The sequence below is a fragment of the Centropristis striata genome, chromosome 6, assembly GCF_030273125.1.
Source record: "Centropristis striata isolate RG_2023a ecotype Rhode Island chromosome 6, C.striata_1.0, whole genome shotgun sequence".
NCBI lineage: Eukaryota > Metazoa > Chordata > Actinopteri > Perciformes > Serranidae > Centropristis > Centropristis striata.
This window is the reverse complement of record NC_081522.1, coordinates 8,130,557-8,156,445: the sequence shown is the minus strand read 5'-3', so window position 1 is coordinate 8,156,445 and position 25,889 is coordinate 8,130,557. Positions and strand designations below refer to the sequence as shown.

At 40.8% G+C, this 25,889-nt stretch overlaps 1 protein-coding gene across 2 annotated transcripts; it reads left to right on the top strand.

The window, feature by feature from the left end:
- The first annotated feature begins 481 nt into the window (after positions 1 to 481).
- LOC131973780 (calcium-independent phospholipase A2-gamma-like) lies at positions 482 to 25,147 on the top strand. Of its 2 annotated transcripts, none has more exons than XM_059335861.1 (10): positions 482 to 641; positions 1,130 to 2,258; positions 3,730 to 3,879; positions 5,655 to 5,806; positions 6,159 to 6,253; positions 7,207 to 7,378; positions 8,594 to 8,651; positions 8,930 to 9,124; positions 18,613 to 18,808; positions 22,114 to 25,147. In XM_059335861.1, the coding sequence occupies exons 2-10, from the start codon at positions 1,323 to 1,325 to the stop codon at positions 22,380 to 22,382; spliced, it is 2,223 nt and encodes a 740-aa protein (XP_059191844.1). In that variant the 5' UTR covers positions 482 to 641; positions 1,130 to 1,322; the 3' UTR covers positions 22,383 to 25,147. The 2 variants fall into 2 exon arrangements, with proteins under 2 accessions (XP_059191844.1, XP_059191843.1); XM_059335860.1 differs by having other exon boundaries at positions 956 to 2,258.
- Positions 25,148 to 25,889: the final 742 nt, after the last annotated feature.

Here is a 25,889-nt window from a genome sequence, read left to right as displayed (position 1 = left end):
AACACACATTTTAGAACAACAGTTTAGTATAACTCTGAAAAGCACAGCGTAAAGAACACCAAAGATCCCCCCTTCTGAAATATATTGAAATTTTATTCAAAGCAACTTACAAATTTCAATTTTTAACCATGAACCACTGATTAAACATTGATGCCTTCAAACGGTAATAAACTACAGTCTTCAGATAACTAATCACCAGTGATAAACCCATAGACTGTATTAAGAATATTGTATCGTTTTTAAACCGTACTGTCCATTACAATGTCAGTACGCTGTACGCTGTGCGCGCTCCCGCGAGGTGCAAATATATTTTGATAGGAAAGTACAACTCGGCGTAACACCGGTAACACAAAGTTTGTCTTCTGCTGCAGTAAACTGTGGGGAGAATTTCCTCAACCAATCAACAGACTCCATTTAAGGGGCCAAGTGGTAGACAGCCAATTGCAGAGCCCATGGAGTATCACGTGATCATTGTTTTTCTGTCCACTGACGTCGCACGTCACTCTGGAAATCGAGTGTCAGGTCGTCTGACCCTGTGTGTTACACTGTTGTTATACTTTGGTGTGAACGTAAACGAATGGTGGCGACTTAGTGAGAAGAATAAAGGTTTTCTGGCTTTTATGATACAACGACATAAAAAGGTATGGTTTGTTAGGTGTTTGTGGCTTTCATTAATTCTGGCGAGTTAGCTAGCTGCGCTAGCCGAGCTAAGAGCTAATGTTAGTTGCTGATGTTGACGTATATCTTAATGGGTAGAAATGAGTTATTTTCTTGTCCTCTCTGTTAGAATCCTTTACCAAAGAGATTTAACTTATAAAGAAAGGGGGGGAACAATTTACAGAAACCAGGTTTAGGAGCAGTGTCAGCCGTTTATTCCACGTCATGACATTGTCACTATTTCTTTACTGTTTTGTGTCTCTCATTCATACATCCCTTTTTTGTTGTTCATCACCAGGTTAATGAAAAGGGAGAGCATAGACCTTATATTTCTGTGGATGTGACCTGAAAGAATGAGTCATAAATTGGCTCCAAATACCTGGGCGAAAGTGAGCAGATCATTTCACTTGTGCCGAACACTTGCTGGCAAGTCAGCAGCATCACTTCCCTTGTCTGGTACCTCTCACTGCAGGGTTCATGCACAACAATCTTATTGCTACAAGGTTGGCTATCTCAGCTGGAGGCACCTTCACCATCTGAGGAACACTGGGCGTAAAGGATGGGTCTGTAAAGCTACCCAGGCCAGACAGAGGCTTGGACTCCACACCAGCAGCCCGTATTTGAACACTTCAGCCTCACGGTGGTCAGCTGGTCTGAGCCAACACATGTCGCGGGTCAGGAATACACTGGACACAGTTTCCAAAGCTGTGAGCGGGACGCACACAGAACTTCTCTCCAAAATCATCAGACTCAAGCCTAATGCTTTAAAAGGTGGGAAAAAGGCTGAGGCAAGTGTTGAGGCTGTTCCAAAAGCAGAGGAAAGTGTAGTCGCAAATACTCCTGCTCCCACTGATGCTGCTCTCCCTTCAACTACACCCAAACCCATATGTAATCCATCTTCTGTCAGTCCTCCTATTCCTCCATCTGCTGCTACATTTGATGCGAGTGCCACTACCTCCACTCATCCACACAGTCCTTCCCAAGCGACTGTCATTGCCACAGTTGTGACTGTGCGTGAACTTAAGGACAAAAGGCTGAGACGTGTTGTTCCTGCTGTCAAAGCCAGTTCTGCCAAGAAGCAAGAGGAGCTCCAACCTCCACCACCGAGTGACACTGAGAGCAAGAACACAACCTCCAAACAAACCACAGCACTTTTCCATCCCAGCACCTTTTCAGTCAGCCTGGATGAGACCTACAACTACCTGGCGAATCACATCAACTCATACTTTGACAGCAATAAAAAGACTCAGGACAACAAAGTGGACAATGTTGACATTTCATCCACTTCATCTCAGGGTCCGCAAACTAGTGACCTCATGCCAGTGTCCGATAAAACTATTGCTGCTGCTCCAGTTACCCCACCTCCCACTAAGAAGGGTTTAGGACACTACCTGTCCTACTCAGCTCCCACTGTACAAGCCTTTGTAGGAAGCTACATTGCTCCTCTGGTCCCAAGGTTTAGGACAGCAGAGTCCAAAAGTGCTACAGTGGAGGTAAAGAAGTCTGAGGATGCACCAGTCAAACGTGTTGAGGCAACAATCAGTACGGAGCAGAAGGCTGCGGAGGAGAAAGCCAAGAAACTACTGCTTCAAAGAGAGAAGGTGGGTCAAGAAAAAGCTGTGTTTATGTTTGTGTGAAATATAACTCCCCCCATCCGAGTTCTGAGTATCCGGTATGTTAAGGCATCTTGACTGATTACTGTTCAGACATTGACCAGAGCTCCTGTTACTCTATACGTCTAGTGTCGTGTGCTGACGTGCTGCCTGAGTTCTGGGAATCTATTTTCAAAAATAACCCCCATGTAGATTTGGAGGGCCACAGGACGTGTGTACTTTATAGGCCAAGCTGGATGCTTTTATGTTGTAGAGTTAAAAACACAACTGACATTCAGTTAATGTCAAGGCTGGCTTGAGAAATTCAAAATAGCAACTAATAATATGTTTAGTTTTTTTAAATAATTTCCTTTGGTTGATGATAAACAGATGATTAATGTGATGCAAAGGTGGATTATGATCCAGTTTATGTTGTTACATTCATTTCTTGGGGCAGACTCCAAATTTCTGTTGTCAAGTTAACACAATTTAGCAAATTATACAATTTGCAATTGTTTGTTGTTTTCTTGTTTCTATGATAACTTAAGATCCAGACATCTGATGACTAAAATCCTTCATCCGGTTAAAATATACAGTTAAAAACAACCACTGTAGCATGTAGTATATCATGCCATTGACCAGCAACCACATGAAATGGATCGTTACCTTGATATAAAGGAAGGATTTTTCAGGGTTTAAAAATTAAAAATTGTGGGACCTATTTTGGGATAAGTATGCATCACAACAACAAAAAAACACACAAAAAACATAGGTCAAGACAAAAGTTACTGAGCAGTTTAATGTCTTTTGAAAATGTTTTAGAATGACAACATTTACTTGGTGGTGGCTTTGTTGTTAGTCTGTTTATGATTTATCCACTCTCCACAGTCAATTAGATTTTGGGCTTGTTCACCTTCTAGGCTCAATTTTCCAGCCCTTTTATTCATTAACAAGTTGCTTTAATGGGATTTAGATTATTGATGTATTAATGTGTTGATTGCAATATAATAATATGCTAATCCAGCTGTTGTACTAAAATGTTATATACAGCAAACAGCATTTTGAAATATTTAATTGGATTGGGCCCATTGATATGAAACAAGCTTTCTTTGTTTTTCTTGTCAGTCATATTGGGACCTGTAGAAAGTGATATACTGTGTATTGGACATGTATTAAAGTTTCTCACTGATTGCTTCTTTGACCTAGAAAAAAAGAAAATAAATAAATAAAACCGTAATTAAATCTTTCATACAGCCATACAGGGGTAGGTTGTTGTTTTTTCTTCCAGTTTTACAGAAGTGTTCAATGCAAACAACAAAGTTTGAGATGCTTTAGAATTCAATATGAAAAGATACATTGATGTGATGACTATGACTGATGGTCTGCCAGTAGGTTTTTCCATTTTAGGAGAACTAGGCTCAGATCCCAGCTACTGCTTAATAGCTGGACCTAACTGGTTGCACATTTTTCTGTTTCCTAGATCATTGCCAGGGTGAGTGTGGACAACCGAACTCGAGGTCTGGTTCAGGCTCTCCACAGGGCATCAGATGTGAGGGTCTACATCAACAGGGTGGAGGACCTCAGCTACCATCTCCTGGAGTTTCCAGAAACGTGTGGTGTTGCAATCAAGGTGAGAAATCTGAACAGGCTAGGATTCTTTTTCTCCTTTTTCACATCCTGAGGCATCAACTTGTATGTTTAACACAAGCTCATAGTGTCAACATAGTGTTAAGTGCAGCATGTATTTCCATATACATGAACACGATATATTTGGCATGAATTGTTAATCAGCCATAGCACGTAAATAACGCAGATAAGGGCCTTCGGCTTGTGTTTGGGAATTTTCCCATGCCAGCCAAATGTCACTTTGTCAGCTGTGGCAACAGGTTACGTGCTGCTCTCTGTTTAATGTCAGAGCCCAGCAACTTCTGTACATGCAGACTACATACTGCCGCCTTTATTTATGTCTCCGTCTTATCTGTGATGGCGTCAGGAACTTATTCAGTACTTACCTATTTCAAACTGAGGCCACTTTTACTATTTTGAAGAGGGTTAATCCTCTTTTAACAAAGAAGAACTGCGTTTATCCCAGCATCTCAATAGAGCACTACATTTTTATTTTTATTATAAACACAGTAAAACAGTCCACTGTGGTGACATTGCTGTGTTTAGCTGACCTGAATTTGGTGTCATAGCAGTCATGCTTTCATAAACATTTGTCCCAATTCTATCATTCACATTTACACGACATTTTCATGTTTTATCTACAACTTTCACAGCCGTGCTCATCCTTTAAATACTGTAATGCTGCAGTCGCTGACATTTTGCTCTGCTGTCTATTCAGTGAGGGTTAGATATGCGACCATTATCCATTGCAAATAATCCTAACTTTAAACTTTAAAACTATGACTTGCAAACTGCCTTGCAAAACTTGTTAATGTCGAGCAAATTTGAGGGAGACAGTGGGATCGACCTCTCGTTTAGGAAGCATTGATTGTGTGTGCTCTTCTTTGAGTTACTGAAATGCTGAAGGAAAACAAGTAGCAGAATAGGAGCATTGCAATATGACTTGTAATGAGAACAAATATCCGCATTGAAGGTTGGGCTGGGTGATTAATCACATTTTATTTTCGATTATGATTTTGGCTTCCAATAAGATAGAATATAGCAATGTAACAATATTACATATTGAATATAGGTTTAGTAGTTTTCAGTAGGTTGTTACATATTTCACATATTACATATTTTTTTAAATTTTGTATTTATTTAAATGTATATATGTTTTTATTAGGACTGCCCCCTCTTGCTAAATTAGGCCTTGGTCAACTGAGATTTCTATAGTCAATTAGTCATTTCTGTGCTTTTTTTTTAATGTTGAATGACTTATTTCCAACAAAATTATGAGCAAGATATAAAGCGGTGCTTTTGCATGAGTATTTGCAGAGAAACTCAGTTTACAGATCTTTCAATTAAATCATTAGTTAACAAAATTGTTCGTCGACTAAGACTTTCTTCAGTCGAGGTCAACCCTTATTTATACATATTTGTTTATTTTATGTACCTTGTTTTTTTACATGCACTTTTTATTTGTTTTTTTAAATTGATTACATTTAAATTTCGATAAAATTCAAAGTTCAATAAATACACAATGTTTCCAAATTCAGTGAGTAATCATGCTAAATATTTATGATCTCAGTATTGACCAAAATAATTTTTCCACAATCGAGCAGCCCTTAATGAAAATCAATACAGCGGGTATATTTTTTCAACTAGTTGAGTAGTACAGTAGCTCTGGCAGCAGATTCCGTCCTTTTTTGAGTCATTCTCCTGTTTGTCTCATAGTGGACCAATTGTGTTTTTTTATTTCCACTTCTAACTGGCACAGTATGTTTATGTGTTCCTCAGGAGAAGGTTATCCCTTGCCTCCTGCGTCTGAAACAGGCCAATGACCCAGGCCTGAGGGCAGCAATACGAGAAGCACTTGCTCTGGTGGGCTACCATAAACCAGTGAAAGGCCGGGGCATACGGATCCTGTCCATAGATGGAGGAGGGTTAAGGTAAAAGTTCAGCCCTAATCTTTTTGCCTCTCTTTCTTGGAAGATATGAGTCACTGATGTCAAATCTATTCGAATAGGAACTAATAGCGTTTACTGCATTCAAGGCCACGTTCTGAGAAGCAATTCACTGCTTCTTTTATCAGTTTCAATCTGTCAAGTCAACATATTGTTGAGAAACATCCAGTTAAATGGATAAGGATTTATTTCCTACTTGTCACTACTTGTTATGCTTGAGTGAAATCAATCAGCTGTCACTCTTTGTTGCCAGTGTGTGTGCTGTGGTTGTCATCTAATAAATGTATCACTCTTTGTGTGTGTTTGTGTCTGTGTTTGTCTCATTTTGGACTTTCAGGGGACTTGTTGCACTCCAGACGTTACACAAGCTGGAAGCCATGACCGGGAAACCCATTTACAAACTGTTTGATTATATCTGTGGCGTCAGCACAGGTGCGTTGTCCTCCTGCCCTACTTCTGCGTGTGCATGTATGTGTCTGGATTATGTGAGTAGAGTGCAACATTGCAGGCAGGACTGGCAGCACTGATCACACACTGACCTGACCCATTTGCTGCCTTACTCTTGTTTTGACCTCAATTTCACCACCAACACCACTGTGTTTTGTACTCAAGTCATGCCACAGCAAAGCTGTTTCAAATCCACATTCTTTGATGTGTGTGTGTGTCCTAGTATAAGTCCTAAAATCATTGCTTCATTTGGTTTCAAGAGTTGTCAGAAGGTAGATTAATATTTTTTCCCTGTATGTAAATTCACCACAAGGGGGTGCTGCTGCCCACCCTCAAATTGTGCTTCTCCATCTGTCACTTGCTTATTCAACAGCAGATTGAAAAAATATTTGCAGAGTATTTCGTCCTTTAATCACTATGAGAAGTTTCTGTTTGTCCCCAGTTCCTATCACCTTTTTCAGTCTTAATCTCCACCAGTTGGTTCTACTTAATTTTCACATTTAGTCAATGTTGTCAAAGCATAATGTAATCCCCCTGCTCGATCGAATGATGTTCACACATTTAAAACCCATCTGGGCCACATCTGGCGAGTTTGATCACCAACATTATTCAGGTATACCCCATCTCTGCCCTCATAGCAGTGTTAATCCTGTCAAGGGTCCTTAATCATGTAGTGGAGAAGTATTTTCCTGCAACCCATGCACTTCTTATGAATGATTCATCCAGGAGAAATGTAACTCTTAACAGATAATCCTTGAGGAAATTAGCATTGCATTAACTCCCGGCCTTGAGAATAACGACAATGAGCTGTTCATTACCTTGTTGCATTCCCAAAGGCGTGACTGAAACTCTCATACTTCCTGTTTACAAGAATATGCTGTTGTATGTTTACCAATCCTCCCCCTCTTTGAATGTTTGTGTATGTTTGTTTTCCTCAGGTGCTATCTTAGGGTTCATGCTCGGTGTGTTCCAAATCCCGCTGAACGAGTGTGATGATTTGTACCGCAAGTTGGGTTCAGATGTCTTTAAGCAGAACGTCATTGTCGGCACTGTAAAGATGGGCTGGAGCCATGCTTTCTATGACAGCGAAGCCTGGGAGAACATCCTCAGGTCAGTTCCCTGTGGCATTTACAGCAGAGCAGCGCTTGTGCGCTGTTAATTTGGAGTTATTTTGAAATGTCAGGAAAGCAGAGCTGCAACGAATAGTTGATTAATGGATTAGTTGATTATGGGAAAATTAATTTTAATAACTTTTGAAAGTTGAATAATCATTTAGTCATTTTTTCTGAAAAAAGCCAAACATTTGCTGGTTTGATGCTTCTTAAATGTGAGAATTTGGTGCTTTTTTCTCTGTCATGCATGATAATGAACTGAATCGATTTGAATTTTTTGACTGTCGGTCGGTTAAAACCTTGAAGATGTATGGGAAATTACACAGAAGAAAATAATGGGCAGATTATTCAATAATAAAAATAACCGTAAGCTGCAGCCCTACAATGGTAAGAAAAAATAAACACTGTGATTTGGAAGTACCTAACAATAACTAGGAAGTCCAACATCATGCCTGCTCTAAGTTATGTTAACACTGTGTGATAATGACTGTAATCTGCAGCTTTATTTGCAATGACTGTACTGCACTGCCATGCAACAATAATGGATCTTAGGTAACCATATAGAATATAATAGAATGCCTTTACTGTTATTGCACATTGAAATTGAAGAAATTAAATTTGCTGTGCAGCTCTCGAAACGGTACATTTAACATTTCACTCATGAATCGCTGACAAACCACACAAACATGCATACACTCATCTGCCATACAGATAAATAAAATAAAAATAAGACTAATAAAAATGATCTAATATTTGATTTTCGTTACAGAAGCTAATATTTGTACATTGTGGCAAATACTACAGATATTTTTGCACATTATATGTAGTTATTGGATGCTGGAGTTCAGTTTAATGATTTTCTTTGGGATAGAAGCTGTTTTTGAGCCAGGAACTGCAGGTATTTAATGGCCTGTAGCCCCTTTTGGATGGAAAATATTTTTTCAGATGTGGAAACAAGTATAAAACAGTGGCTGGTTGGAAAAATTGTAAAAAAATATCATAAAGAATACCACCACTGCATGCTTTAATATGGTCAGTAGTAGACAATAGTCCTATGAAAATAATTACACAGATCACAAAATGATGTGTAGTTCCATTAGCTGATATGCAGGAGGATTTATGGAGCTCGCAGAAAGAAATCTTTAACAAGTCATACTACTGTCTAAAATTCACTAAGCCAGAAAGTAACATCATCCCATCTTCCCTTCTGCAGAGAGAAAATGGGCTCTCACCTCCTGGTGGAAACTTCAAGAAACCCAGAATGCCCCAAGGTGATCTTTAGAAGCTGCTCTGACTCATTCTTCCCTCTTGTTCTGCTCTGGCACTGACCACTAAGCCATTGCTTCATCTTGTTTACTGGGATATATAACCGTGTGGATAGAAAAGTATATGGGATATCATATGTTCGGCTCCTCTGAGGGTCACATGACAGGGAGGATATAAAATAGATCCGTATAGATATTAGGGCTGCATTTTATATATTTTTGTTTGGTAAAATGCTGGCTCATGCTAAGAAAGTCAAGTTGTATGTACTTTTCTTTCCCTGTAGGTGGCAGCAGTGAGCACCATTGTGAACCGGGGCACTCCTCTGAAGGCCTATGTGTTCAGAAACTACAACCTGCTGCCCGGGGTGCGCTCTCATTACCTCGGGGGCTGCCAGCACCAGCTGTGGCAGGCCATCCGCGCCACGTCAGCAGCCCCGGGGTACTTCCAAGAGTTCAGCTTGGGGAATGATCTCCACCAGGTCAGTCCCACTCTCAACAGAAACAGGCAGATGGAAGTGCTAGCACTGGTTGCAGGAGAGGAGGAGTGATGGGACTCATAGCAATGGATTTAAACTCTGCATTTAAGCATTTTAAGCCTTTCGTGAATGCTTTCATTGAGGAGGATTGTCATGAGCACCACTGTTGCATAAGCTTAAATTACAAGAGTACATGTGTCCGAGTTACTGAACAGTAGAAGCTGTGGTTTGTTACGAGAGGTCAGTCCAAAGCATGCATACAAATATTGCATTCACACATTTTTACGGTCAATGTAACATCTGTGCTAGTCGCTAGTTTTTCCTTTTAACATCAGTTAACCATTTTATGTATCACCGAATGTCATTTTCCTATTTTATTTTTAGTTTCTTGGGCCAGGGGGAGTCTAAATGTAGAATGTAAATGACCATTGTCAAAATTTCTGTTATTAATTCAAGATGAATCAGTAAGTCACTAAAGGACGAATGCATGCATATCTCTTGACTAAGTCGAGCCATTTTTACCTGTCCCACTGATATAACTCGATCTAAGGTTGTAACAAAGCCAGAATTTTAAACTTTGATGCAATACTCGTATGTAAAAACGAAATCTCTTTCAATACAGTGGCAAACAGAAAAGTCCTGACAAAATAGGATAATATTTTTCCCCATAGTGCTGCCTTCTTTGTGCCTTGACCTTCAGTCATGTGGTGGGTTGGTTACTGAACAGAAAACTGTAATAGCCACAGGTAGAGGACCAGAATATTGTTTTCCTAGTTGTTCCATCTATGCAGTCTTATCTGTATTACTTTTGTTTTTGTACATTTGAGTCCTCGGTCCCACTTACTGCTGCTCTGCACTGCTCTCATACGCTGGTTATTGCTGATAACGCCTTCCCGACCCTTACACTGTTACACTGTTACACTGTTAGCTCTGTCCCCACATTTATGACTTTAAGGACTGGTCGCTGTGGCGTTAGCACCGTTAGCGTAGCCGACAGCTCAGCCACAGCTGTGCCGCGAGCCGTATGCAGGCAGCCGATATGCTCTGAATTTTGTGCACAGCCACTTTAACTTGGTCAGTGTCACAAAATCAATTTAGTGGCAATCTTGAGGATAGAAAAAACACATATTTTTCTCTTACAAAGCTGCTGTCAGACTATGAATATTTTACACTCCGAACTGTTTTGGTATGATACATGAAAATAATACACAAACAATTCCTCAGTTTACCACAGTGTACACTGCTTGAAGGCCTCTGCTTGGTCAGTGAAATATTTTGACATTTAATGGTACCTTCTGAAGGCATATTTTGTACTCATACTTTCTTAACACCCTGGTTAATATTCGCTCTGTATATTTACACACCTAGTGATAATTTAACTGCAGTCCTCTGCTACAGTAATCCAGGGCTTATTGTTGGGGTGCTGGATTTAAAAGCCCTGTACAGTCAGTGTTTGCGAAGAAGCGTCTGAAGGATTTTGAGGAGCCTAATGAGAAAAATCCCCCGCACCGCAAGTGAGAGGGAGGAACCTCATTCCCGTCCTGTCAGTGTTTATTTCCAGTCAGTTACATCTTGACAGGAGAGTGAGTCGCTGTGAGACACACTTAAATCCATCTCCACTAAACAGGTATGCATTAGCCGTCAGTGACATAACAAACCGCCAGTCCACTCTACTGTTTTACTGATCAATATGTATGCTACTCCGTTTGCCTTTACCTTTTCAGTAGCGGCTGAGTCAGTAGAAAGAGCAGAAGATTTAAGAAACCGCACGAGTAGAAGCATAGAATCTAAGAACACAAGTAAATGTTAATTTTTGTGCTACTAAGTGCTTTAGAAAAACAGATAAAAAGCACAAGGGAAAACGTAGATGCAAGCCATTATGCTCCACTCCTGTTTGGGTATTCAGTCGTGTAGCCTGTGTTTGACCTGTCACATCCAGATTTCAAGATTTACTTAAATTGACATTCAAAACACAGATGGGGTGTAAAGATTGACAAGCTCAACGTAAACACAGCACACGTGAATGAGCATGTGTTTGCATCAAAGGCAACATCCCGTGTCGCCACGCTCCCACACTTTTAATTGGAAGCTGTGTTCGTTATGTAGGTGAATGGGGAAGTTCAGGGAGAGAGAATGAAAGAGACTGGCTGATGAAAACCCACCTGTGGTGGGAGATTTCCCCCAGCCTGCCGTCTAGCAGGTCTCACACTACTCTGAGATGCATAAATTAGCCCAATGCAGAGCTTCCTTCATTGCACACAACTGTTAGACTGCCATATCTGCCTCGTTAGAACCAAAAAACACAGACAATGTAATGACGCGACTGTTATTCCAAACTCTGTTAGCTGCAGGAAACTTCATACTGTGAAAAGACAAATCACCACCAGGAGTTTTATATATTGTTAATTGTTATATGTTTTTTATTATCATTTAAATTCTGTCAAACGAAACTTCCAAATTACAATTTTATGGAGTTAGAAAAAGAGAGCGTCTGTCCTGATTTAGTAACACATATGCGAGTATGTTTTTCTCAAGCTAACAAATCTTTAGAGAATATTTTAAGGAGATGTTTTGCCTTGACTGGCAATTCCTGTGTGATTTGTGCTTTTGCTCGTTTGTTCCACTTTCTATCCCTTTTTGATTTTGTTTTACCCGTGTTCACCATGGCTGAAAATATTCTAGTAGCATTTGTTTTGCTGTGCTTTATCAAATTATATTTGGACATTAATATTGCGCTATAATACCTCTACATATATAAAAAGGTTCAGTTTTCTGTTTCATATTGATGCATAGGTTTAAACTACAACAAGGTGAAAAGGAGTTAGGAGAATTGAAGTAACCACTTTTTTTTGCTGGAATTGAAGTAACAGTGGTACATGCTGTAACCATCGATTGTGTCCGTATTAGCAGTTTGTGAGAAATTTAATTTTTAAAGAGATGCTGATATCAAAAATAATAAGCTTGACTTGTTTTCAGTGATAAGGCAAATGCAAATTTTTCAAAACTAATTTAAACCAGAATGAATTTTTTTAATGAGTTGTTAAACATGAATGGACAGTGTAATCTCAGATAAAGTCAAAGAACAGCATTCATTATAAGTTTCTTCTAATATACATTTTCAGACTGAGCCACTTGACTTTCCATGCGAACCTGCCAGCTTCGAAATGCCACCCAGCCTGATGGCTTTATTTATTGGCTACTTGAGCCACTGAAACCAGTCATGAGCATAACATGCTGTCTGTGTGATGTCAGGATTCCCTAGAGAGAGAGGCATCTCGCTCTTTTTTCACAAACGCCCACAGAGTTTTCCACTTAATTCAATCCTGAAACAATCACTCTTTTGTGCGGTGAGCGCAGGAGAGTCGCCGTGCCATGTGCTGAACGAATGCCGGAATTCTCAAGCTGCGTTTCAAGAAAGTTGTGATTGTTCGTTGATGTTTGTGCGATTCTGCAGGCTGGAATTGAAAAAAATCTGACAAAGCAAGAACTTTAGATTCACACTGGTAACGGAAGGGGGAAATTGTAACTTGGAGCAAGACCTTTGAAGCAGAGCAGCCTTGTTATCAAAGCCTCACACTTGCTACCACGGCCATGGAGAGGATGCCTTAGTGAGGAGGAACAAGGGGAAAAGAGGGAAAAAATGGAGGAGATGAAGGGAGGGTGGTTCCACATTAAAGCTCTCTCAGTTATCTCTGCTCTAAAGAACACAGAAGTAGGAGACTTCAGACGCTTCACAATGGATGCCAGGGCATGCGTGGAATGGCGAGGAGGGCCCAATTTTTTCCGCCTAGTTGCCATGGCGTCTCCTGAGGCGAAGGGGAGGAATGGGAGCATGTTTTGTGCCCACCTCTGCCAGCATTTGATGGGAGGCATGGGATCAGTGGGCCACCACGCTCAGTGCGAGCTCTTGAGAGCCCCAACATGGCACAACGGTCCACAGAAAGACTCCACACAGCCTGAAATGGAGTGCGTCACATCAGCACCCCCATAATTTGTGTTGCTAATGAATGACAGAGGCAATGAGACATTAATGAGTCTAAGCTTGCGTTCACATCTATTGGACAGAATTTGTGAGGGAAAGTTGCGGTATTTTAAGTATGGTTGGCAGAGTTTTTCACTTTTATGCAGCGTTGACCCGCTGTGCCACCATTCTGTTGCTAAATAATATTCAGACTTCTTAGTTGCTTGTGGCCACACACAAAAACAATGTAATCATCCATATAAGAACCTTTACTTCATAATTAGACCGCTCATGTCCATGACAAGACATTTATCAAGCCTGCTACTACCTTGTCCGCCCAAATTGAACCCAGAATGCACCGCGTTTTGGTTCACGTCCTTCCTTTTGGTTCTGGCTGTGTTCTCACCTGCTGCTGAGACCCCCGATTTTTAGTGGGCCAGAGTTCAGTTCTTTGGTCTGCACCAGAGTTCGTTTGAGCATTCACACCAGCAAAAACCAAACGTACTATCCAACAAATCACACCGGAGTTCATTTCTAGCACACCAAACAGCTCAGGTGTGAAAGCCCCCTAAGAAGTCATAAAATGCTGCAGCTTTGGCTAAAGAAGTCAGGCTGTTTTGATTCTGTGTGAGAAAAGATGAGAAAGAGGCATAGGGTCTCACAAAATTGCCATTCGAATAGTGCAGTTGAAGAAATCATAACCTTTTGGACCTTTTTCTCCCTTTTCTATTTTCCCCTCGTAAAGGCCACTTGAGGTGAAGTTATTGGTCATAAATGACATGCTCAGCAGCACTGCAGTGCTCCTCGGAGATGAGTCAGAGAGGAGTCAGAGAGGAGTAGAGGTGGTGGATTCAGGGAGGCGACAGAGAGTATAAACCAGAGCTTTTTGCCACTTCCTCATCTCAGGCTTCTCCTCCTGTGCTAAGCCCTGAGAGCGAGGCCTAGAGGCTGTTGGAGGATGGAGCTCAGACGTTTGAGCCGTGCTGCAGACAGCTTCCTCCTCCCAGACAGACTCAGCATCTTTGTCCCTCGAGTATAAACTCGCACACATGGATTCTCTCATTGTCACTTTACCTCTGTTTCCTCCACTGACTGCTCTTTTTGTTCTCTTGTATTTATATGTTTTCACTCATGCATAAACACTTGATTGCACGGCCACACTTATTTAGGGATTAGTCCAGTCCAGTGATTATGCTGACTGACTGCTGTGTGAAAGCCTTGTACTGAATCTTCCTCTTGTCTCTAACCCCCTTGTCTTCTCACAGTGCACCACACTTAACAGGCTTCTCACTGCAGCAGCTCCAGATGAGATTCTTTAGAATAAATCACAGCTTTGAACCCTGCATCACAATGTATTGATATGCAAGTGTGTGTGTTCGCTCACCTCTCCTGTGTGCAGCAGGGAAATTAGCTTCAAATTGCTCAGTAGGTGATGGACAGAAAAATTATGCTTTCTAATATGAAGTTGTCAAATATGTACATAAAGCCTTAAGGGAATGGAGACTACGCAAATATGAGCAAGGGTGTTCTGTGCCCATTTATATCACTGCAGGAATTGTCACAGTTTAATCTGAATGGCTACAGCCAGCAGGGATGATGCATTGTTTTAATACCCAGTGTACATGTGTGGTCACTATTCACTGAATGTGTGGGAAAAGGTAACAGTGAACAGTAGATCTTAATTTCTTTGCCTGCCTGGGGCAAAGTTGGCACTCACACAGATGGGTCCCTCCTCTGTTGACAGCTTGGGAAGATGACTTGAACCTCAGTGTGACCCTTTGGGGCCTATAAAGCAAAGAGGCACAGAGGAGAAGTGGTCGGCGTAATCGCATAATATGGCATGAAGACCTCTGACTTGACCTTAAGAGTGGCACTCACCACAGTGACTATGTTGTCATTCTCATCTTCACTTGTGACAATGGTGGCTTTTATGTGGATTGGATGCCATTTAGGCAATTAATTTTACTCACTGAGCAAATTTATTTTTCTGATTGCATAGTGTGACTGAAAAAGCTTGCTTTTGTGTGCACACAGCGTTGATTAATTTAGAAGATTTGTGCGAAGTATTCAAAGTACACAAGCATTTATTTTTACAGCAGCCTTATTATCTACTTTATCGATTGAATGAGCTTTTCTGGAAAACAGTCTGGGTATTGTCACAGGCATAATCAGATGTCCACGACTTATGTAACGCTTCCCTAATTAATCATTTGAGAGAAGGGAGCCTCATTGGCAGAGCCTCATAATAAATCATGACAGAGCTCAGTGCCCCTCAGTCCAGTCCTGTCAAAGAAACCAAAGAAGAAATCTTAATGACTACAGCTGCTCACTGGGACTGTGATGTGAATGTTTCACCAGATGCATGTCGGAGGCTCACCTCATTTAGATTTAAGCAAGCCCTCTGTTCTTCTCTGTGTTGTGGCCGCTCATAATGACCCTTGCACAAGGCAGCACTGAAGCTTACAGACGGGTTAGAGAGGCAGGGAGAGATGCAGAGGCACACAGGCTGAATGAAGAGGAGGAAGTTTGCTGTCCCAGCTAATGGGAGCTGACATACACTGGGGCGTGAAATGACTTTTACTGATCCTGACGATAGAACCTCTTTCCTATTCAAATCAGCACTCCCTCTCCAAGACAGCTTAAACTGGCACAATGAAGATAAGCTCCCAAAAGTTAATGACAGCGGAGAAAATTCAAACAGCAGTGCGAGGGACCTATAAATCGTGCATGTCTTAATTTTGTTTATTTATCACAGCTCATATCATCTCAGTAGTTTTATTTCAGAATATGTTGCAAGAAGAGTCTCTTTTTACAGCCATATTTCAGTTTAATTGGCCATCGGAAGAAGTGAAACATGTTCCCAAAGGTTTAGGAGCCCTAATTAGTTGAAAAGTTTCTTTATACAAGCTACAGGAAAATGAGGAGCTGATTTGTGAATCAACCATCAGACCCTGAGGGGCAAAGGCAAGGCCGGAGGAGCTGTGATCCTCTGGAGTATCTACAAACAGGCTCTGCCGGAATCAAGGAAAGCCGTCAAAGGAAATCATTACGCCTTTCAGGAAGGCAAAATTTGAATTCGCCGTTTCAAAATTCTGATGCCGTTCAGACTCTTGAGGTTAAACTTGGGTCACATGTTCTCGACTGACGGGGTTGTGCCCTCCGAGAACATTTATTCGTCGACACATGGCTCGTTTTTTTTCTCAGTGAGATTGAGTCATTGTAAGCATGAGCAGCATTACAGCTCTAAATCCACATAAATGGAAGTGACCTTTGCCTGGCGTCATGCTGCATGTTTGACAGACAGCTCAAGTTTGCCCATTTGTATGCAAAGCTCATTTGCAGTTTGTCCTAAGTAGATCATTGTTTCTAACTTAACTCTTCGTCCAAATATGCCCTAACCTCTCAAATCCCTTGTGTGAGAATGTGGCGGGCGGCCAAGTTTGGATATCTCACTGAAAAGTAGCTTTAAAAAGCCCCGGCTCTACTGCTGCAGCTTGAGCACCTGCCAAACTGTTCTCAGCGCAGGTTGAGTCTGCCACCACCTTCCTCAAGGAAGTTCGTTTTTTCTTTGTGACAGCTGTGGAAGAAGATGATGGATGCAAATTATCTTCTAAATTATTGATTCTTCGAGAAACCCGTGAGCGCAACACACAAATAAAACCTACCTACTGTCTTCCAGTGGCACCAAAGCTTCTTCACTGCCAAAAAATCTGAATTTTCTTAAAGGCCTCAGCTATGCTCTGAATTGCCTGAGCAGGTGCACTGAAATGGAGACAAGTTATAACATTCAACTCCCAGCTCACAGGAGCATTGTGCAGTTGGCTTCTCGTGTTACATGCCTTTGCTCTGTATGCAAGGCCGGCCACTGTGCCCCCCCAGCTATCGACACAAAGAACCCGTGACTGGACCCAGACTGTTGCCATAATTGCCACTGAGTTCAGAAAATGGAGCCTCTCACAGTGGTGTGAGTGATAAGAAAACTGCTTAGTTGTTTTGTTTCCAGCTGGGTTTCGTCTGGTGCTCTCCACAGTGCAAGTCCCTCTAAGTCTCCATTAGGAACAACTCCAATCCAGGCATTTTTCTCCCTTTTCTGCGATTCATTTCTTGGTCTGCCAGACACCCTACTGGTGCATAATGACGTGCTTTGGACAAACGGCTGCCTCAGCAGTTCCTCCATGCTTTGTGGCATAGTGAAACCTTTCTGTGTGACTTCCATTTCAAGCCACAGGGACGGGTGCCCTCTGAGTCTTTGGCTCTCCTCATAACTAACTATAAGGTTTTAAATGATTCATATAGCTAATTATCATAACAGATTACTTCCTTTAAATCATAGAACGTCCCTCTATCAGTTTGACTCAGAGGGGCTGGAGACATTTGCCTTTCTAATTTTTCTGTATTTCCCTTTTCTAGCCACCTTAGCACAGTGGATGGCAGTGTCCAGACTAAAGTATCAAATATTTTGTACAGATATTCAAGGTATTATTTGTCTTTAGTGGCCTGCTTTGCTGAATTTCTTGTAATTTTTCATTGCAACTAAAGTGTTCATAGAGAACTACTATATTAAAAGCCACAACAAGTGATACACAAGGCACTTGCTGTCATGGGAGCCATTACTTGATGCAATGCCCCCAGTCTAACTACAATAGGAAACTCCTTTTGCAATTCCATTTTCCTGGTCTTTGGATTGATGATACAATTTCTCAGTCCCGCTCCCTGGATGATTAGCAGACCTTTGCCTTGGTAGGCAGGCCGCATATTTCCCATCACATCGTGTTCTCCTGCAGATTTGTACAGAACCGTTGTTAGGCTGAGACACTACTTTAGTGTGCTGAAAAGATGAGACGTCCCCTCCCCTCTCGTCCCCAAGGCCCAATGCTTGTGAATTCATGTGACATATGCTGTCAGAAACACGTACCCACATTATTATATGCATTGACTCTAAGCAGGCATGAGCTTTCGATCAAACATGCACATACACACAGTCACATAAACAAGCACTCTTACCCCTAGTGTGTCCCTAGACACTTGGGGCCCTGCGGCTCCCACCCCCCAGCCTGGCCTCTTTAATGAGGACTGGCCCCTGTGTGTTTGATCCTGCTGCCAGCCCGCGGCCCCTCAGCCTCATGCCTATTCAACAATCCCCACAGCCTCTCCAGTAACCCCCCCCACCCCCTCCACCAATTGCCTTGGGTAGTCTATGGATCCAAAGCAAAAGCACTCCTGGGCGGTTGTTCGATATCAAAGCCAGTCTGACTGAAACTGTGAGGGAAAAGAAGAGAGAAAAAAAACACAATTTAGCTCTGTGCTTTGTAGACTTACAAGCAGCTCTGGATCTGCACATTGATTTGTTCTTTTTGTCCCATCAGATGTTCTTCAGAAATTTTATCTATTGACTGTTAAAATCCATGAAAGGTTTTGAGGTTTCTAAATGCCAATTAATTGGTTTCGCCGACTGTGGTCTTGGTACAAAAACTATTCACGGTGTGTAAATTAGTTCTCTAACATGACACTTCTTCTGTTTTATGCACAGGATGGAGGTCTGCTGATTAACAACCCCACAGCACTGGCTATCCATGAGTGTAAGTGTTTGTGGCCTAACACGCCCCTGGAGTGTGTGGTCTCGCTCGGTACGGGCCGATATGAAACTCCCGGCAAGAACAGCACCACCTGCACGAGCCTTAAAACAAAACTTACCAATGTCATCAGCAGCGCCACGGACACTGAGGGTAGGTCACCGTCATTGCAGAACATTAGGATGCTTTATTTAATATAAAATTAAATTTCACAGATTTGTCAGACCATAAATGTGCTCCTATATTTAACCTAATTGCATCTTGATTGTTTTTTATTGTTCTCCGTCTCATATAACATAATGTGTGCAACACTTCAAAGACGACAGAGCGTAACTTACTTAGCCTGAATCTGCACTTATTGGGACACCATGGCTACTGCCAAGTCTGACATGACGGCAAAATAATACTGTGTCACCGCTTTGCCTTCCCTGTAAGTTAGGTCAACAACAAATGTGCTGTTGGCAGAAATTCTACAGTTTGAAGGCTATGCTACGTGTGGTTACCGAACGCCAAAACAGACAACATGACAAACATGGCAGGACATATTTGCAGGCATCATAAACAAATAGATTCACAAAAACTGAAGCTGTTGTTGTAAATTACCCTTCTGTCATCTAGTAGCTTTGCTTTTTGTTTGGTATTAACAGGCTGTCTGACCACTGGCACAGTGTCAAAAAAAATGCTGAAAACACTACTTAATATGTCCAAAAAATCATGACATCACGTGCCAAACAGAGGCAAGCTGCATCAATAAAGGTCAAAACGTGAAACTCACCAACAGAAATAAGCCAACCTAATGTTGCATATCATCTGTTTTGGTATTGTTTGCAATGCTGATTTAGTTATTTAGTTAGTCGTGGTATTTTGTCTAAATTATTCCACACTACAATCAAAATGCACAAAGACTTGAATGAATTATGCTCTTTTTTTCTGTGTCATTTCTGAGAGAAGGAATTGGGCTTTGATGTCACCATTGAAAAAAAAATACTGCAGTGCAGGTTGACTTTGTTCTGGATACATCCCATTGTGACCCTCTGTAGTGGCATCCTCTTCTGTCTCCTTATCACCTCTGGACATAGGCACCTCTGCTGTGCCTAAATTTGGCTCGGTCCCCTCCCTGTTGCTGCTGCTGTGGTGCAGTGGCTGACCTAGATGCTTCTCTCCACTTGTTCCTCCTGTATTTGGGATTAAGCTCTCCCCAGCTCTCCAACAGGCTTTGTTATTTAGAAACAGCAGATTAGCAAAAGTGTTTATCACATATTTTCTTCTTTTTTTCAAAAGCTTCCCCTCTTGTCTCAGTGTTCACAAGCCTCCTGCTTTGTTTAAGTGTATCAGTAGCGCTCGGTTTGTTGTTGTACACAGATAAGGCTAATCTAATGGGGTTTTAGATATAAACAAAGCCCCTGATGGGCCTGGCTTGCACTCACTCACAAACTCGCTCAGCCATGTTTAGCAGAAAACAAATTAGGTTCTTGATTAGGTGGGGCTGCAGTTTAGACCAGACTCTACAAAAGATTTGGACCTAGTCACTGTGACATCGACTATTGATTTGTTGACTATTTTACGCTAAATGGGACCAAAATGAACATCCTGTTGTAATAAAGAAGACTTGAAACTAGAGATGAAGACCATAAACTTATTAGGAAAATGTTTACTGAGGTAATACATCAGCCTTTCATACATTCAGACTTATTTTTGGGATCAGTAAAGTTTCTTGTTGGCATTTTGTTTTCAGGACAGAGCAACACTGTTATTTATATAGCTTGTATTAAGGTAAAAGAAGCTAGCACTACATGGTCACTATTTTAACTCCTTTATTTCCCTAGAAGCTAGCAAGTAAAGATCCAAGACACAAATAGGCCTGTCAAGAAAACTGTTTACTGATCCAGAAGTGATTGCAATAAGCGATATTATTGAAATTTTAAGACCAATTTATCCCACTGATATAATGACAATTTAATAGGATAATAATGCCAGTGCACCTTTTCAAAGAGCAATGAACTTTTAAGTCTTAAGGATATTCACACATGAAAATGTATCCGCAATAAAGATAAATGGAACAACAGACCAGAAATTATTGTAAAATGTCTCTCAGTAGTTTTTACTTTTGTCCATTTGGCTTAGGTGCTGCACCCAGGTATTATAATACCTGCTGTTTGTCAAACATCATAATATTATAATAATAATTATACATTTTATTTATGGGCGCCTTTCACATCACTCAAGGTCACCTTACAAACACAGCAAAAAACATTAGATAAAAACAAGAATGCAATCAGATACATAAAAACAAACAACTGCATAAACAGAGCAGAAGTGAGGATGGCAGGTCAAACAGAAAAGGCTAATCTAAACAATTGACCTTTGAGCTGTGATTTGGATTTGTCAATTGTTATTGTGAGGTGGTCAGACTTGGCCAGAGTAGATTTGGAGCCAACAAGGAGAACTTCAGTTTTATTGCTATTGAGTTTGAGGAAGTATCCATCATATTAGCTAAAGTGTTGGTGACATTACTAAGTAAACAAACAGGCATGTAAACACAACAGACAAAGGCGAGGCCAGCCAAAATTATCTTATTATTAATTATTGTGACAGGCCTAGACACAAATCTGTGATGTCATGATATTATACAGATGCAGACAAAGAATAAAAGACCATATTTTAATAACAAAATGCCCACATGGTAATCTTTCTGGCGACAATCTTAGTTACAGTTAGTTACAGTTAATACCAATTGCTGATAAGTCTGCATGTTGGAAGCTGATAGTAGCAGGAACAAACTGTCTGCCATTGACTGTAAATCGGAATAAGAGTGAATTATAATAGGATGGAAAAACATCTCTGGAATTAACTACATACAGTATTATCTATTCAAAGAGCAAGCTTGGTTCATATCAGGAATTTTGTAAATCCGCTTATCTTACTTTTACTCCTCAGTGTATAACTTTTCAAAGAGTGATAATGTAGTACAGTACATTGACTGGATATCAAAATACAAGAAATAAAAGTCAATAATTCTATCCATATAACCTTTACATAAAATACTCCTTTTAGAGTTTTGCTCCACAGCCTTAAAGGCAGCAAGTTCTGCTGCAACTACTGTGGGAACAGACAGAAACAACCTCCGTCACCTTTTTGGATCCTTCAGGCATATTTATCCTGTTACTGCCTCTCGCTGCCTGTTTGTTTGCATTTGCATGTTGTTGATTTTAAACCTCTCAGACGTAGCGTTTGAAAACAACCATGATGGACAAGCCAGACATTTTCACTTGGTATTACTTCAAACTCTCACACTCTTTAACACATGTAAAGCTGTCACAGTGAGGACAGTTTTGACTTTGCATCCTGTTCTCACTGTTAACACAATGTTTGAATGTTTGCACATATTGAGACTATTAGGAAGTTGATTATGGTGTTTGTTTTTTTGTGCTGCCTCACTCTCACCTCTCTCCCTCCAGAGGTTCACGCCATGCTCGACGCCTTCCTTCCTCCCGGCACTTATTTCCGCTTCAACCCCTACATGAGCGAAGATATCTCCATGGACGAGAACCGGCAAGAGAAGCTCAACTTGCTGCAGGCTGAGGGAATCCGTTATCTGGAGAGGAATGAGGAGAAGCTGAAGAAGGCCGCTCACATCCTCACCCGAGAGAAAAACTCCGTCCAGAGGATGGCAGAGTGGGCCAGGCTCAGGGCGGACATGTATAACGGTTCGTCCTTTAAGCTCTAGATCCAACTCAAGCCACCTTTACCTCACACGGAAACTCTCCCCGTATTCTAAACTGCCTAGAGTATGTCATGTTACCATTACTGGTGTGTCATAGTTGTTGACTCTTTGACCTGTAGCTTTGAAAAAACGTGTAAAAACACAAGTAGGTAATGTGTCCAACATGCCAAACACTAACTTCCTTCTCACTCACACTTCACACTTTGTGAGTTTGAGTTAAAATTTGCATGAAAATGCATCTGGTTATCATTGTGGTTGTCGGCACTCAACTCTGTTGCATTAAAAATGTGTCAAACGACATGTGGGTTTGGAAACTGCCTAAATAGGATTTAACTTCACATTGCTAGCAAATGTATCTTGTATAATTAAAGGAATAGTTCAACATTTTTTAAACGATTTCTTGACAAATGACAGATGAGAAGATCGATACTGCTTAACTCTGTACAGCAAATATAAAGATGGCTAGCAGTCGTAGCGTTTATGTTGGCCAGCATTTGCCGTGTAGCTGTCCAGCAGATAAAATTATCAATTTGCCAAAATGTCCGTCAGGAAATATGGCAAATAAATAAATACATCTTTTAAATGTGGCAATTGTTAGTTGATGGTTGTAGACATACAAAATTCAGCATGAGATCAGCGTGGTCGAGCGAGACAGGCAATTAACGAAGTGAGTGAGCAACATTAGGGAGAACAAAGTAGTGAATCAAAGGATTAATACGTTAATTTCTGATTTTCATAACTGTTTCATAACAGTTACATTGTAAAGCAGAAATAATCTTTGCATTGCCTGATTTTGTATGAACATAAGCTCCATCGTGTTCCTTCTCAAATACTGCTGATTTGTATCCTACAGACACATTGCAGGGTGTGCAGCAGGTTGTCAAATATCAACGCTTTTACACACCCTTTGGCACCTGATGAGGCTATTATATCCCTATTCAAGACAAATGTCCCGTTGTTCTATGGTTGGAAATCAGGAATATTTACACTGATAATGGCCGCCAAAAAACAAACAAACCGCCGTCTCCAGACTTTGTGCTAAGCTAACTGGCTGCTGGCTTAAGCTCCATTTTAACTGCACAGATACTAGCGTTGTATCGATCTAACTTTCATCAAGGGAGCAAAAAACAACAGATTTTGTGAAAATGGTAAAACTATTCCTTTAAAAAGCAGAATATTGTAAAATTCTACTGTAGCCGGGATCAGACTGTTTCACAAAGTGAGCAACTTTTAACCACTATATCCTCTCAAACCTGTGTTCACACTTTAACAAAAAAATGTATAGATGGGTTAAGTGTTATTGAAATGCAGTATTTGTTAAGCTGCCAATCAGGAAAAAATTATTATTTTTGTAAAGAGTCTAATCAAGGTCATTTTGAGGACTTGATCCAAGGCCTCGGATGTGACAACTAAAATTTGCACCTTTAACGATGCAGCTATTGGTCAACAGTGTAATGATTACTTCTAATAGTAACAGTGGTAGGTGAGGACGAATAAGCATTACAGTATTGCAAAGTTGTATGTAAATGCATGTTATATTTAAGATTTTACGCACAAATATAAGTACATATTGAGTAAAATAACTCTATATTGCAAAGATTTTGAAACTAAAATACCTATGATGATTAATATGATGATTAAATTTGAACAGAAGATATTAAAGCATTCAAATGGAGGCACACTGTCATAAGGATGTAACTTTTATGTGTTATTTTAGCCTCAGAGTATTTTAAGTTCACTTGTTTCAAACGCTTTTATCATCGTGTGCTTGATTGTTTGGTTTTATGGATTCCCCACAGGCTATACACATTTTCTGCTCTGTCTTCAGTGTGCCCTCTTTCCCTTTGATGCCTCTTTCACCCTTTCTACCTTGAAGTGCTCTGTGTTAGCCCCCACTCTGCTTTTCTGTAACGTTTGTTAAAATCATGCAGGTCAGAGCTGAGGGACTGGTTTAAAACAGATTGCTGTCTATTGATTTGTCATGGCTCAAAGGGACAGTTCACCCCAAAAAAAAAAAAAAATCTTTTTCTCTTACCTGTCGTGCTATCTATCAGTCTAGACTGTTTTGATGTGAGTTGTCGAGTGTCTGAGATATTGCCTGTAGAGATGTCTGCCTTCTCTTGAATATAATGGAACTAGATGGTACTCAGCTTGTGGTACTCAAAGTGCCAAAAGAATACTTTTGAAAGACTCAAAGGCAATGCCTCTTTCCAAAAATCATGATCCAGTTACTCAAGATCACCCACAGACCTTGTTGTGAGCAGTTTCATGTAGGAACTATTTTCTTCTAGTAAAGTTCCTACGTGAAACTGCTGTGAGTAAAATTAGTCATAATTACTGGTAAAAAAACATTGCTTTTGAGTTTTTCAAATGTATTTTTTGGTGCAAAGTGCCATATAGTCTCATCATTTTCGAGAGAAAGCAGACATCTTTGAGGCAAATATCTCCAACACTAGACAGCCAAAACTATCTGGATTTATAAATGGCACTGCAGGTAAGAGACACAACATTTATTTATGATTTGGAGATACACTGTACCTTTTTAAAATGATCTTAATGACATGTACAGCTTAATAGTACACTGCAGACATTCATGCCTAACCGGGTCAAGTACTGTATAACCGATACAGCAATGTGTCGGTCACTCCCAGAGGACCTGAGGTAAAGTGCACCCAGATTTCACCCAGATTAATATAATTCCACTGTTCCTCTGTTGATCCCGTGTAAAGACTGTTTGAGAGTCTGTGTAATTAAAACCCATCACTGAACCTCGCCGCATCTTGCTTCCTAATTATGTGCAGATTAGCTGATTGTGATCTGAGGAAACCTGCTGTTTTCGCTCACAGCTTGTGGATCATCTCAGGAAGAGGAGACGTGCGGATATTAAGTCAGTAACTTGTACCCACAACTGTTTCATTATTCCAACACAGATCTGGACAGATATGCACACTCACCTTCGCTGCTCAATTTCCAAGGTGATTGGCGTGATTAGCAGCAAATTCTGGTTCTTAAAATGGCTACTGCAGGCTCATACTGTATCCAGGCATAGCAGTGGTTTCCTGCGAGTATGTCTTTTCTCTGTATCTCAGGCTGTTAAGGTACGGGTGTATTTTTCCAGGGAAGGTAATTTGAAGACCCTTCCCTGAGCTGCCTGTCATAAAAGAGAGGAAGGTGAGATGAGATGACTGTGCAAGGCTGTGCTCAGGCACCTGGGTAACAACCCTGGCTGTGATAGATCGCATTTCCCTCCAGCATAAACACCATGCACTGACACAGCTCTCCACCAACTGCTTACACGCATGAAAACACAGCGATGGCCACAGAAGGCAGAGGACACAACAAACAGCATCAGCTGTGGTCTGAGGCGGGGAATAAAACAGCATGGAGGTCATTCACATGTTGTTTTACCAGGAATTTAAAGGTATTGCAGGGCAAATGATAAGAGAAACACATGAATGAGGTGGACTTTGATTTTAAATCAAATTAAAAGGGCATCATACACATTTTAAG